We start from the raw sequence: 15,378 nt of genomic DNA, 5'->3' as shown, positions 1-15,378 counted from the left end.
TCCCCAAGCATCAGCCAAGACTTGATGAAGGGTAAATTAGGTAAACCAGACTGGTTTATTATGGCCAAACTGCTTGTTTATATACACAGACACCCAAGCATGGGATCTCCAGCAAAAATATGGGTAGGCCCGCTTAGGCATCTCTGTGTCTGTGAGATAAGTGAGTTTGCCTTTGTTTAAACTAATTATCTCCCAGGCACTCTATATACAATACAAAAATATAAAAAAAAAACAAAATGCATACAAGATCGAGAGAAACCCCCACAAGTTTTACATCCCTGGATATCCCGGATCTGAGCACCCAAGTTGTCCAAATAGCACTCAGATACATGAAGCATAGCCGAATCGCAACCGGGGTAAAGTTTTGACTGACCGGACACGTGGTTGTTGGCCAAAATAGTTCCAGAGGAAAAGAGGAAAAGAGGTAGCGGCCGGTCAACGTTCGGGAGTTCCTATATAAATATAAATGAAGGCTCCCCCTAGCTCATGGGGAGCGAATGTTCCCCTTGTTCGAGAGTGTCTTTTTCCCAAAAAGCACTCTCCTGACTTGTCTGGGAATAGACCAGGCAACGGTATGATTTTTCCATGGTTTGTAAGGAAAGGCATCCAAAATCCAGTTCCACGCACTTGATGATCAAATACTGCTGCCTGCGTTTGGGAGACAAAATGTCGGCCATTTACTAGAGCACCTGTGTTTGGTTATATGAATGGCGACCACCCAGAGAGAGCACTTGAGTTAAGTGTTTCTTTTGAATTTAACGAGCCAGGAATGGTGATCAGTGTTCGATGAAACAAAAATACAGAACCAAGGGAAAACATATTGTGTTCGGGTAAACTGGTAAAACAAAATTGGGAAGCTCTTCACTAAAGTCTGTAAAGAGTGAGTACATCCCATAGTTTGTTACAATATCTAATGTAAAGAAGCTACATCATACATATAGGGTGGGACTGCCACCTGGCTAACCAGGGTCCATCTTTGCATTCACTTCACTTTTGCTTTTATTACACCTGTTTAATTCAGCAAACAGGACCGGCGCAACTGATTAGGCAGCTGCCTAGGGCTCACCAGCCAGTGGGCGCAGTCTCTGGGTAAATGACAGAAGGGGAGCACTGTGCTGTGCCCTCAGGTCATTCCATGTAGTGTGGCCAAGTAGATCATGATAGAAGAGCTTGTTTCCCTCTACCCGGTCTGACAAAAGGTGTGCGAAGGAGGCGCCAAACTGCTTCCTGTCAGACCGGGTAAAGTTTACAGGAGCTTCTCTAGCCTGCTCCGCGACTCAGCCACACTACACAGAAGTTAAGTGAGCTGGCATGGAGGGGGGAGACCACAAAGGGCAGATGAGAAGGGCAGATGAGAAGCACACAGAGGGCTGCGGGAGAGGAGGAGAAAGGCGCACAGAGGGCGAAGAGACAGAGAGGGCTGGGGGGGGAGGCACACAAAGTGGTTGGGGGACGAGAGGCACACAGAGGGTTACAGGTGGGATGAGAGGCACACAACGGGCTAAGGGGGGGAAGGGGTAGAGGCAAACAGAGGACCGGGGGAGAAGCACACATATAGGAGAAGCACACAGAGGGTGTGGATGAGGCAAACAGATGACCGGGGGGAGAGGCACACAGAGGACTGGAGAGTAAACAGGGGAGGAGAGCCACACAGAGGGCTGAGGGGGGAGGAAAGCCAAACGGAGAGCTGAGGGATCGAGAGGTAAACAGAGGACTGAGGGATGAAGAGAGGCAAACAGAGGAATTGCGGAGAGGCACACAGAGGACTGAGGCGGGGGAGACACATACAAAACTAAGGAGGGAAGAGGCACAAAAGAGGGCTGAGGGTGGAGGAGAGCCTCACAAAGAGCTGAGGGGTGGAGGAAGTAAGGCACACAGTGTACTTAGAGGGGAAGAAGAGAAGCACACAGAGGACTGGGGTGGAGAGACACACAGAGGGCTGAAGGTGGGCAAAGAGGTGCACAGAAGAGCTGGGGTGAACAAAGAGACACAGAGGGATTGGGGGGGCGGCAAAGACACACAGAGGTTTTATGCAATCTGTGAAGGTCTATTTACTAAATTGAGCTTTGTGTGTTGCATGTTATATTAATACTCACTTGATCTTTGGTTTTTCCTTCCCTTTCACGTATGTATGTAGTAACAATCTTTTCAGTCTCTTCACATAGTTTTGGATAATCAGAAAGCTGCAATGAAGAAATTGGATAGCATGACAATTATTACAAGTACCAACTGCTTAAAGAAATTCAAGGTATTCTGTTACAGGTTTGCTCAAATTCAAGGATGCTAGGTCCTACATTCATAATTTTGTGATCAAAAACTCACAATGAAGCAGTTTCAATAGGCCAGGTACAGATTCTTAGGCAAATCTTTTGAAATGTGTCAACATATATCACCCAAGTCTCACTGGTCATCATACGGTCATGGGAAAAGAAAGTACAACTTCTTGGAATTCTATGGTTTTACATTTCAGGATATAATAATAATCATCTGTTTCTTAGCAGGTCTTAAAATTAGGGAAATACAACCTCAGATGAACGACACATTACATATTACACCAGGTCATGTTTTTTTTAATCAAAAATAATACCAAAATGGAGAAGCCATGTGAGAAAAACTAAGTGCCCTTACTGCTTCTATAGGAATTAAGATGCTAAGTAGCAGACAGGTGATGCTAATAAAATGCCATTGATTAATTGATCATCAGTGATAGGAATAGAGTTACCTTAACACGCAAACCTAAAGGAAACAGTAAAGGTACACGTACCAGTCCTTAGAGTGGCTGGGTTAGTGCCTGAGACAGATATGTGAAATGTCTGCAAGCAGACAAAATAAATGATAGCCAAGCTGAGGTCAGGATAACAGAGAGCAAGAATAGTCAACAAGCCAAGGTCAGAAAACAGGAAATCTAATACACAGCCCGAGTGCCCAAACCGCAATACATGCCAATTTTTTTTCCTTAAAGTGCCAACACGGAAATTAAACCTGAATATTGAGGTTTAAGTTTAGAAAAAACAACTCGTACTCAGGGGCGTATTAGCCGCGAGGCAAACAAGGCATTTGCCTTGGGCGGCATTTTCCAGAGGGCGGCAAAAAACGCCGCCCCCAAATGCCCAGGGCAAATGCCTTGTTAGCCTTGCGGCTAACTGACAAGCCCTCTGGGCGGGCGATCTGCTGGGCGGCGCTGGCGGGCGACTGGCGAGGGAGCACTTCCTCTGAGCTGTCTGCTCAGCTCCCTTGCGCGCCGCACAGTGAGGCTGGGAGCCGGAATATGACGTCACTGTGCGGCGCGCGAGGGAGCTGAGCAGACAGCTCAGAGGAAGTGCTCCCTCGCCAGCCGCCCGCCAGCCACTGGACCACCAGGGAGAGAGGGAACCCCCCCTCCCCCCAGCATTCCCAAAGGTAAAGGGGGGGTTAAATAAAAAAAAATTAAAAAGTGAGTGTGTGTGTGTGTGTATATGTCTCTTAGTGTGTGTGTGTGTCTGTTAGTGTGTGTGTGTATGTCTGTTAGTGTGTGTGTGTGTGTGTGTGTGTGTCAGTTAGTGTGTGTGTGTGTGTATGTCAGTTAGTGTGTGTGTGTGTGTCTGTTAGTGTGTGTGTGTGTATGTCTGTTAGTGTGTATCTGTTATTGTGTATGTCTGTATGTGTGTGTATGTCTGTTAGTGTGTGTGTGTATGTCTGTTAGTGTGTGTGTGTGTGTGTGTGTCAGTTAGTGTGTGTGTGTATGTCAGTTAGTGTGTGTGTGTCTGTTAGTGTGTGTGTGTGTATGTCTGTTAGTGTGTGTGTGTGTGTATGTCTGTTAGTGTGTGTGTGTGTGTGTGTGTGTGTGTGTCTGTTAGTGTGTGTCTGCGTGTCTGTTAGTGTGTGTCTGCGTGTCTGTTAGTGTGTGTCTGCGTGTCTGTTAGTGTGTGTCTGCGTGTCTGTTAGTGTGTGTCTGACTGTGTGTGTGTCTGTTAGTGTGAGTGTGTGTATATCTGCTAGTGAGTGTCTGTTAGTGAGTGTGTCTGTTAGTGTGTGTGTGTTTCTGTTAGCTAGTGTATGCTTATCAGTCAGTGAATGTGTGTGTGTGTGTATTTAGAAGGCGGAGCGGGGGAAGGTTTGGGTGGGGGTGGCGCGGGCGCCTGAGTTTTGTCCTGCCTAGGGCAGCACAAAACCAGGATACAAGGATACAACACTGCTCGTACTGTTGTCCGAACTAATTAACAACTTTTGTTTTAAAAGAACACAACAACAGAGAGTTCAATGATACAAATTTTAAATAATGATATAAATAGATAAAATTAAGCTTATATTTATTAGTATATCCAACAAATGCAATACATACACACACAGAGACTGCTGAATACAAACACACAGTCTGATGGGTGCTGGGAGAGGAGTGGTGCTGAGTGTGGGGGGTAGGGGTACTGTGTGTGTGGGGGTATGGGTACTGTGTGTGGGGGGTAGGGGTACTGTGTGTGTGGGGGTAGGGATACTGTGTGTGTGGGGGTAGGGATACTGTGTGTGGGGGGCAGGGGTACTGCTGGGGGGCAGGGGTACTGTGTGTGGGGGTAGGGGTACTGCTGGGGGGGTAGGGGTGCTGTGTGTGTGGGGATAGGGGTACTGCTGGGGTTAGGGGTGCTGTGTGTGTGGGGGGATAGGGGTACTGCTGGGGGTAGGGGTGCTGTGTGTGGGGGGGGTAGGGGTGCTGTGTGTGTGGGGGGTAGGGGTACTGCTGGGGGGTAGGGGTGCTGTGTGGGGGGTAAGGGTACTGCTGGGGTAGGGGTGCTGTGTGGGGGGGTAGGGGTAATGCTGGGGGGGTAGGGGTACTGCTGGGGGGTAGGGGTGCTGTGTGTGGGGGGTAGGGGTACTGCTGGGGGGTAGGGGTGCTGTGTGTGTGGGGGGTAGGGGTGCTGTGAGTGTGTGGGGTAGGGGTACTGCTGGGGGGTAGGGGTGCTGTGTGCTGTAGGGGTGCTGTGTGGATGGGGGGGTAAACGTTTAAAAAAAGAAAGAAAAAAAAGTATTGTAAATCATTATCTAAGGACATGCAGGTAACCTGTTATGGAACCTACAAAGCAGAACTGGATCATGGATGTCAGAAGTGGGAACCCAAGACTGTTCTTCTGGGCCATAACTCTTCCAGTGCACTAAGTACTGGACGCAACCCCTAGAATACCGATAATCCACAAGTTCCTGGATCTCGTATTCCTCATCTCGATCAACCAGAACAGGAGCAGTAGGAGGGGTCACATTAGGAATATGGAGATTACAAGGTAAATCTAGGCGAATTAGGAATATGCATATCCATGGCAACCCGCTGTGTCTGTATCTGTGTGTATGTGTATCTGTATGTATGTCTGTGCCTATGTGCCTGTAATTGTTTTGGTGTGTGTCTGTATGTGTGTGTGTTTGTATCTGTGTGTCTATCTGTATGAATTTCAGTGTTTGTCTGTATCGGTGTATGACTATGTTTATATATATATATATATATATATCTGCATGTGTGTACCTATGTGTCTGTGTACCTGTATGTGTCAGAGTGTGCATATGTGTGTCTATGTATCCAAGTGCATTTCACCAACACTACATAAACAAACACCACCTGTGACCAGAAGCTTCATGATATGAGTTATTGCAAGCAAATTCATGCCCAAGGAAGCAGGTCTGCCCAGTTGTTCTGCAGAGTAGAAACAAAACACTGCAAATATTGTTCCAAAGATTGATTGTCACGTTCAGCAGTCCTATTGGTTTGTGGGTGATAGGCTGACGAAAAGGATAACATGATTCCCATCTCAACACAGAATTCCTTCCAAAATCTAGATACAGATTGTGAACCCCCGTCTGATACATTAACCTGATGAATGCCATGCAACCGGAATACTTCACGGGCAAATATCTTGGCCGGGTCAGCGGATGATGACAATTTGGGTAAGGGTACAAAATGAGCTCTTACTGAAATGATCCACTATCATGAGTATCACAATGTTTCCTTTAGTTGGAGGTAAGTCCACCATAAAGTCAATGGAAATATAAGTCCAAGGCTTTGTGGGAAATGGTAACATCTGTAATAAGCCACAAGGTACTTGTTGAGAAGCCTTGGCTTGGGCACATACAGTACATTCCAGGACATACTCTTTAACTATCATGTGAAATCAAATGAACTGTCTTATTTATACCTGCATGTCCTGCAGCTTTGGTATCATGTAAATGGTTAAGGACATGATTTCTTTCCTCCATTGGGACAAACCATTTTCCTCTGGGTGTGTCAGAGGGAGCCTGTGTTTATGCCCTTTGAATATTCTCCAGCAAAGTACTAGACAGAATGGTTCTAGTAATAGCTACGATTCTGTCAGGAGGTACTATAGATGACTCCTCTTTGTCAGGAGTCAGGAGCTTTAAATTTCCTGGAAAGTGAATCAGCCTTGATGTTTCTACTACCAGGTCTAAATGTAATCACATAGTTATAGTATGATAAAATAAGAGATCACCAAGCTGGTCTAGAATTCAACCTTTTAGCATCTCTGATATAAGACACATTTTTAAAGTATTACAGCCCATTCTCAAGGAGTGTTGAAGAACAGTGCGTACGTGTATGTGATGTGTTTCAAGATCAAGTGAAAGCATGAGGATGTCATAGAGATAAACAATGAAACTGTTTAGGTACACTCATAAGACATCATTAACAAGATCTTTAGTTAAGGGTATTAATTTGGACTATAGTAAATTTGATCAGCCATTGATCCCATATTTTCTTATATTCAATCAGTTTCGGTTTATTGGCATAGTAGCCATGTTCCATTGTACATTGGTTAATTATCTGATTTTTTAGTTGAGACCACTCAATTATTTCTTCATTTTTCCACTGTCTTGCCATTGTCAGCTTTACTGCCATCAAAATTTGACCTATACGGGCTCTATCAAAAAAGGATATATTGTTTAGATCAGAATGAAAAAAAAAAAAAAAATCGATATTTCTGGGCATGCTGGAATCAATATTTGAATTAAATCTGCAATCAAACAAAAAATGTTAAGCCAAATTGTATTGATGTTATCACAAGACCACCACATATGGAGTAAGTCAGCTTGGTCTTTTTTGCATCGCCAACAAGTTGGATCTTCCTTAGCTTTAAATTTATATAGTTTTACCGGAGAGTAGTGCCATCTATATGCAATTTTATGATGTAGCTCTTGAATTGTTATGCAATTAGTGATTTTTCCAATTTGATTCCAAGATGCAACCCACTGTTTTTTATCTATTGATTTTAAAAGCTAATTTCCCCAGTTCTGGAAAGCTTTAGATTTTATATTTTGAGCTTTAATTTATACCAAGCGCTCATTATCTTCTTATTGATCTACTATTTAATATGTTATCTAAATTAATCTGTTTCTTTTTATCAGGATTTTTATACATATTAGAAGTAATAAAATGGTTTGCTCTAATTATGGAGAAATAATCTTTTAAGGTAGGGTTGTAATTTTCTATAATTTGATTTATTTCTATAAATTTAGATGTTTGATATAAATTAAAAATACTCAGATTTTTATTGTGAAAGCTTCTTGATAATTTCATATCTATCATGGTAAATTCAAGAGCTTCTAGTGGCATAGCACTGTGGCATTTATCCTTTAATCCATTTTCTGTTTAAATTTAAGCCATTCCGTAATTAGTTGTTATAATTCTAGACGTACAATAACGTAGTCTATATTTCGTGTCTTTCTCTCCTGGCCATAATATTATTTCTAAATTAGAGATTCTCATTAGCTGTTATTCAATTTAATACCATTCCTCTATTTTGTTAGTTTCTAATTTAATTTGAGATATATGAGTTTAAAGGCTCACTTGTTGGTATCTCAGCATATCTGGTAAGCCCATTCCTCCTTGTTTTTTATTTTTTTTTTTTTTAAAAAAGCTGTATTTGGAAATTATTGTTTTTTTACCTATCCATATAAACTTTCCAATTTTTGCTTGGAGATATTCCAGGAGTTTTCCTTGGGCATTTAACAGAAGCATTCGAAATATATATAGCCATAAGGGTAATAAATAAGATTTAATGAAATTGATGCCCATCCAAGATACATATAAGTTCTTCCTATCATTTTATTGTCGAGTTGTATCTTTGATCAAAATTGAGTAATTTATATCTACTATTTCCTCTATTTTTGGAGGGATGATTATTCCCAGGTATTTTATCCCTATATCAGGCCAATTACAAATGTATTTCTGTATTAATATATTTAGATTGTTGTGTTCCATTGCAAATGCTAGAGCCTGCAATTTTTCCATATTTAATTTATAATTCGATAGTGATCCGTAGTTATTTAATATTTTGATCAGTATTTTTAAGAGTTCTCTAGTGATGCTAATGTTAAAATTATATAATCTGCAAAGGCAGACAGCTCACATTCTAAATGATTAAATTTTACCCCTTTAATAATTTCTTCTCGTCTTATTTTCTGCAACAATGGCTCCAGTGTAATGATATAAAGCAGAGGTGCCCTTGCTGGGTGCCATTCTCTATATCAAAGCTTTCTGAAACAAATCTTTGACCTGAGATGTATGCTGAAGGATTTGTATATATCGCTATTATTGCGTCAGTAATTTCTTTGCCAAATGTAAAGATTTTCAGAACTTCTTCAATGAATTCCCAGTTTACCCTGTCAAAGGCTATTTCAATGTCGAGTGCCAGGGCCAACATGGGAATTTTACTAGATCTATCAAATTTATAAATCTTTCTGGTATTATAATTTACATATCTAGTTTTAATAAAACCGTTTTGATTTAAATGTATTATAAATGGTGAAATCTTCTCTAATCTTTCGGCTACAATAGAAGAGTATAATTTCATGTCAGAGTTAATGAGAGAATTAAGCCTATAATTTGCCACCATATTTGGATTTTTTTCATTTTTTGGAATTGGAATTATTGTGACCTGTAGCATGTCTTTAGGAAAGGCTCTATTTGATTTAATCTCGTTGAATAACTCTGAATAACTGAATAACTCGTTGAAATGGAGAAATTAGATTAGACTTTTTTTAAAGAATAAATTTGAAAATCCATATGGACCTGGAGTTTTGTTTACTTTTAACCTTAGAATAACTGTTTGGACATCTTCTATTGTGAATAGAGATTCTAGATAAGAGTTTTATTCTAAGTTAAGATAAGAAAGTTTAATATCTTTAAGATAATTGTTAATTTCTTGTATTTTGTTTTTTTGACAAGTAATATTATATAGAGGAGAGTAATATTTCAAAAAAAGTGTTACCTATGTCTACAGGACTAAATACATTATCATTTTCTGTATTGATTTTCATAATTCTAGCTTTAGCTCGAGTTTTCCTTAGATAATTTGTAAGGAGTTTATTAGTTCGATTACCCATATAATATGTTCCTGTTTAAAATACAGTAGCGCTTTATTAGCTCTATTTATTAGATATTCTTTAATCAGTAATTGAACTTTGATTATTTTATTTGTGTATTCAGAATTTGGGTCAATTTTATTGGATAAATTTAACTCATGTAATTCTATATACAGATCTGAGATATGTTTTTGTTTTGTTTTATTTAGCTAAGAGTCCATTTTAATTAGATAACCTCTCGTAACAGATTTAAAAGCGCATCACGCATTGACCACACTGTTTATCCAATGCTACTTGATAGCTTAGGGTTAGATCTTCTTTGGATTGTAGCAATTGTTGGTTTAAGTATTTGTGCAGGTATTCTTTTGATATGATAAGAGTCTGAGGGTCCTGTTTATTTATTTGGCGTAGTCTAGGTCTAGTTCAGAGGAGACTGAAGATGCTAGACTGGTTGAAGTATCTAATTTTTCTGTCATTTTTGCAGATTGAGGAGAGAAGATTGAAGCTACAGTTTTATATTTTCTAGGGCGTGGATCTTGTTTTTTCTTTTTTTGAGGTTTGTTTTATTTAATTGCTGCATTTTTTTAAAGCCATTTCTGTTTTAACATTCCCTTCCCTTCTCTTTATTTTATTCCTTTTTATTTTTTATTTTCTTCTTTCCTTTTTTCTCTTTTTCCCTTTCCCTCTCTCTTTTTTTCAGTTTTTCTGTCCTTGTGTATTTAAATTGGCACAGTCAGATTTAAATTATTTTCCTCTGTCTTAGTTGGTATTACCCATTAAACCATTTAATTATATATAATTTTTTTTCCTTTCTAAGTTTTTATATATTCTCTTGATTAGGTTTCTTAAGAATTTGTATTTAATTTTTCCTCTTTATCTGTATTCCTTATTGTAATGACATGAAAGGGTGCTGCCCTGGAACAGCACTGTCACTTTAAATGTGGGAACCCATTCAGCAGAGAAATAAATACCAAGACACAAATAAATAGGGTAAATCAAGAATCATATATATTTACAGGGAACCAAAGGAGAAAGCAAAACAATATATATATATATATATATATATATATATATATACACACAGACAAGGCCACAAAATATATACAGTAAATCAAAATAAGCATGAATCGTGCAGGTAACAAATACTGTAAGTCCTTTGGTAAGGGCAGGATTGTGCAGCTACCACGAGCATCAGGTAGGGCACAAATCCAGTGACATCAAGATCAAAAGTAGAATAAATGAACAAGTCTGCAGGGACAGGATCACTGGTAGTAAAGCCGGGACCACAGAGTCAGAGGACACAGCAACGAAGGACCAGGAGGACACAATAACGCAGGATCAGGAGGACACAGGATGAAGACCAGTAGACGCAGGACACAGGACCAAGTCACAGTATGCAGGAGCCAGGGGCAAGGAGCACAGGAAACCAGGGAAACAGGAAACAAAAGGCAATGATCTGGCAAGGAGTGAGGGGGGAACCCAAACTAAATAGGTGCTAAACAAGGACCAGGTGAAGTGCTTAATGGAAAGAAATCAGGAACAGTGCAAAACAGAAACAGTGGTGAGTATGAGTACTGCACGAGGGCAAATCAGCTAAGGAGTGTCATGACAGTACCCCCCCCCCCCTTAAGGAGCGACTCCTGGCGCTCCAAAACCCCAAGATCCCCCGCGGGTGACAGAAGAAAAACAGGGTCACCAAACCAGTAGAGGAAAACAAGGAGGAGGTTCAGGAGGAATGAGAGGTGGAGAATCCCACAGGAGAAACCAACGAGGCAGAATAGAAACATACAAAAGCAAGGACTGTAGAGTAACATTTAGCAATAGAAGGGCAGACACATAAACAGAAATTAAAGGCACATACGATAAGAAACACTCCTTACCAGTGACCCACAAATGTGCTAACCCACTAGATCTGGGACTATTGCTGGTAAAAGGTGCATCACTCAGAAGTCCTGGGTCTGACTTGGTTTCTGGCTTGTAAGATCCTTGGAACAAAGACTGCGATGCAACTTCAGTAGAAGGGAGAACAGTCTCTGCGTAATCTTGGGTAGGTACCACTGGAATCAATCGAGGATAATCCCCTAAATTAACGAGTACAGGATCAGGAGCACTCTGCGAGCCCTCCTCCTCAGACCGCAGATATGCATCAAGGAACGGTTCCCCCAATATCTCTGAGCATGGGGCCAGCCGAAGCAGGGACGACTCTCTCTCAAATTGATATAATTCTGTAACGGCTAGAGATACCTGGTTACTTAAATCATTCTCTTCTTCACTTGTGAGCTCAGCTTGAGGTAGTTCTTTACTTGTCGTAGCAGCACTCTCAACTGAAGGCAAGTCTTCTTTTAATACTTGCTGGAGTTTAGGTGGAGTGACAGACATCATGGCAACCGATAGGACATAGAAAGAGCTTCCTTCATCATGGGAACAGGCACCGGATGTGTGGATGCTACCTTCTTGTTCGGTTTCACTCACTTCTTTTGGAGTTTGGTTAAGCGGCTGATTTGAATAATCTTTGACGCTTGGTTCAGGTACAAGTGTGGTAGTTGGTGTTTCCTCTTGCAGCAGAGAAATTGTTCTACCAGAGCATGTAACTTGAAGAACGATATTAGACTTACATAGAACTGTAGAGTCTTCTTCAGACTGTGGGTTCAGAACAAGCCCGGTCTCATTTAGATCCTTTTCTTGGGCTTGATCCATCACGGGTTTGTCACGTTGCACCAAGTCTGAGTCTTTGTCTTCTATTTGAGGATAACAGTCTTCTTTACTTGGCGACAACTCATTTTTCACAGTTGCGGTTGTGAGAGAGGTGCCAATCTTTGAACCCCCAGAGGTAGAAGGGTTAAAATTGGAATGCATTGTCCTTTGTGGGACAGACTTTCAGATCAGATCCAGTCACCTGGTTAAGGTCACTGGTGGTCTCCTCAATTGGCACTGTGAGGTAGGAATTAGTATCTCTGGTTGCAGACTCAGGGGAGTCTGTTTCTGCTTCGTGGCTGGGCAGACTTTGCTTCAGACACTCTCTGACCAGACTTGTACCCTCCTGAACGGTGTTGAGATCGTTCATCTTGGTAGTCAGTATTCTCACTTTGGGAATAGGCAAGTGGATCTTGCAGAAAAGAGACAGTGGTATAAGGGTACTACGGGTCTCAGGTACCGAAATAATATTAGGAAACTGCGTACTGGTACTACCTCCACATTCAGGCTGCTCGTCCTCCAAAGCTGCTATGCAATGAGCACCCAGTTCATCAAAGACGCGGTCCATGAGGGGATCACCAGTGCTATATAACCCTTCAACATCGTCGTCTTCAGTTTGGGCTGGAAGGCATTCAGCTTTAAATTCATGAGGAATTGCGGTTTTGCAGTCGGGAGGATCAGCAAGCCATTTGTCCAAGTCAGAGTCAGGAGGATTAGGGATGCTATGCAAATTAGGAAAGGGAATGTAAACATCATTATCAGACATAAAGACACTCATCCTTTCCTGTACTAGATCAATAAGAAAATTAATTTCGGGAATCAAGGCAATGTAATTATTGTGCATAACTCTTAACTGTTTCTGCATAAACGATAAAGATTTGTTACGTGATGTTTCTTTAAGAGACACGCAAAGAAGTTCATACACCCTATTTATCACAGGGGGCTTTCTCAACCATTTTTCACAATTAGTTAACTGGGAAAGCAAAGGGTCACATATTTGTTTGTGATAAGTTTGCAGTTCAGTGATCAGTCCACATAATACAGATTTCTGAACTTGGAAAGAAACAGTTATAGTAGACAAGCACAAGGTAGAGGCCTTTTCTATCTGCCGCTGGATATGTTTTAACTGATCATAACAAGTCTGAATGAGAGCATACTCTTGCTGTGAATCAGCGTTAATACCAACAATTTTATCCATCGTGATCCTAGACATTATTCTCTGCTGGTTCCAAATGGCCAGATCAGTCTGTAATGACATGAAGGGGTGCTGCCCTGGAACAGCACTGTCACTTTAAATGTGGGAACCCATTCAGCAGAGAAATAAATGCCAAGACACAAATAAATAGGGTAAATCAAGAATCATATATATTTACAGGGAACCAAAGGAGAAAGCAAAACAATATATATATATATATATATATATATACACACACAGACAAGGCCACAAAATATATACAGTAAATCAAAATAAGCACAAATCGTGCAGGTAACAAATACTGTAAGTCCTTTGGTAAGGGCAGGATTGTGCAGCTACCACGAGTATCAGGTAGGGCACAAATCCAGAGTCACAAGACTAATATAGTGACATCAAGATCAAAAGTAGAATAAATGAACAAGTCTGCAGGGACAGGATCACTGGTAGTAAAGCCGGGACCACAGAGTCAGAGGACACGGCAACGAAGGACCAGGAGGACACAATAACGCAGGATCAGGAGGACACAGGATGAAGACCAGTAGACGCAGGACACAGGACCAAGTCACAGTATGCAGGAGCCAGGAGCCAGGAGCAAGGAGCAAAGAACACAGGAAACCAGGGAAACAGGAAACAAAAGGCAATGATCTGGCAAGGAGTGAGGGGAGAACCCAAACTAAATAGGTGCTAAACAAGGACCAGGTGAAGTGCTTAATGGAAAGAAATCAAGAACAGTGCCAAACAGAAACAGTGGTGAGTATGAGTACTGCACGAGGGCAAATCAGCTAGGGAGTGTCATGACACTTATCTCTTCTTTTCCCCTCCCCTTCTCCTTCCTGGGGGATTTCTATTTGTCTACTTTATTATGTTGTATAGGTTTAGGGATTTCCCCTTATCTTTGAGACACTTAAAGATATCCAAAACTTATGAAGCCAATATTAATTAAGGTTGATTGCCTTCAATTAACTCTATGCTGTAGTTTGCAGCAATTTTCCACTCACAGTTTGTTGATCTTGTGGGGGAATTTTGCTTGCGGTGTAAGGCAATCTGCGGGTCTAGGGTGACTCGAGGCAGTCGGCAGCACTGGAAACGGCTTTTAGTCCTCTCCAGATCTGACCTTCCCCTGTCTCCTCTCACCACTCCGCTCGATGTCGCACCTTACCCTGCTCTACCTGCTTGACCGGCAGCAATTTTATCTACGTGGAGATTGAAGATTTTTTTTCTGCGTTTAAAACAGAAAACCGTCTTACTATAACCAAACATCCTGGAATATCCTGACTCTCCATCCCTTACATCTTACGTCACATGCATCCCCTGGAAAAATGCAAGAATAACATTCTCATGGCTCTGCGGTAATCTCAGCAACTACTGCTTTTCCCCAATGCCCATAGCGCCATCTATCCAGACCTCTCGTGGATAACGCTATAAGCCCATCGGGCACTGAAGCCAATCACAGACCAACTGCACACCATAAACTTGAGATACCGCTAGGGCTTTCCCTTCGTGCTCTCAGCATCCTACAAAGGTGCTCTTCATGCCATTCACACCGTCACTGATGTACCTGTGTTCCTACGAGCACTGGACTCACCGGACCTTCACATTCAAGACTGGTACAGACTGATACAACCTCTGAATGCACCAAGGCTAACACAAAGACAACAATGGCAACAAACCCACAAAAAGAGGAGAACCGAAATGGTGGATGCAGCTTCCCCTGATGCAGTGCAAGGCCCTGCTCACCACTAGCTTCACCAACGCTAAAAACACTATGGAACTTTTTCCGACTTCCTGACACTTGTGAAACACCACAAGATCCTGCATTACAATACCTAGAATACCAGTACTGATCTCCGCTCTACTGCCATGTACAGCGAGACTCTAAAACCACTCCATATCAAACCAAACCTGTACGTGGCAGTGACAGGACTGAACCCATAACATTTAACATGTTTCAGCACCTCCATGGCCTTTACTTTAAAACCCCCACCCTATACCCCCTTGATGTGGTCCCCCATCATCATCTCCTGTACCACCCCCCACATCTCTCCCCCCCCCGATATAAATAAGCAGCTCATGGGTCTTCACTGCTTCTACTGCCCCAATTTATGCATGAAAATGATGCTTAACAATAAACAGGTTTGTCATTGCATACAGAGTAA

The 15,378-nt window shown here is 41.7% G+C and overlaps 1 protein-coding gene across 2 annotated transcripts in view; it reads right to left on the bottom strand.

Annotated features, from left to right (window-relative positions):
* The window catches only part of DNM3 (dynamin 3), a 404,911-nt gene that overhangs the window by 292,870 nt on the left and 96,663 nt on the right, over positions 1-15,378 (bottom strand). For both annotated transcript variants that reach the window (XM_063426168.1, XM_063426167.1), the window contains exon 11: positions 2,097-2,183. In XM_063426168.1, the coding sequence (XP_063282238.1) occupies positions 2,097-2,183 (87 nt within the window). The remainder of the gene's footprint in view (positions 1-2,096; positions 2,184-15,378) is intronic.

This window comes from Pelobates fuscus, chromosome 7 (genome assembly GCF_036172605.1).
Source record: "Pelobates fuscus isolate aPelFus1 chromosome 7, aPelFus1.pri, whole genome shotgun sequence".
NCBI lineage: Eukaryota > Metazoa > Chordata > Amphibia > Anura > Pelobatidae > Pelobates > Pelobates fuscus.
This window is presented reverse-complemented; position numbering and strand designations above follow the sequence as displayed.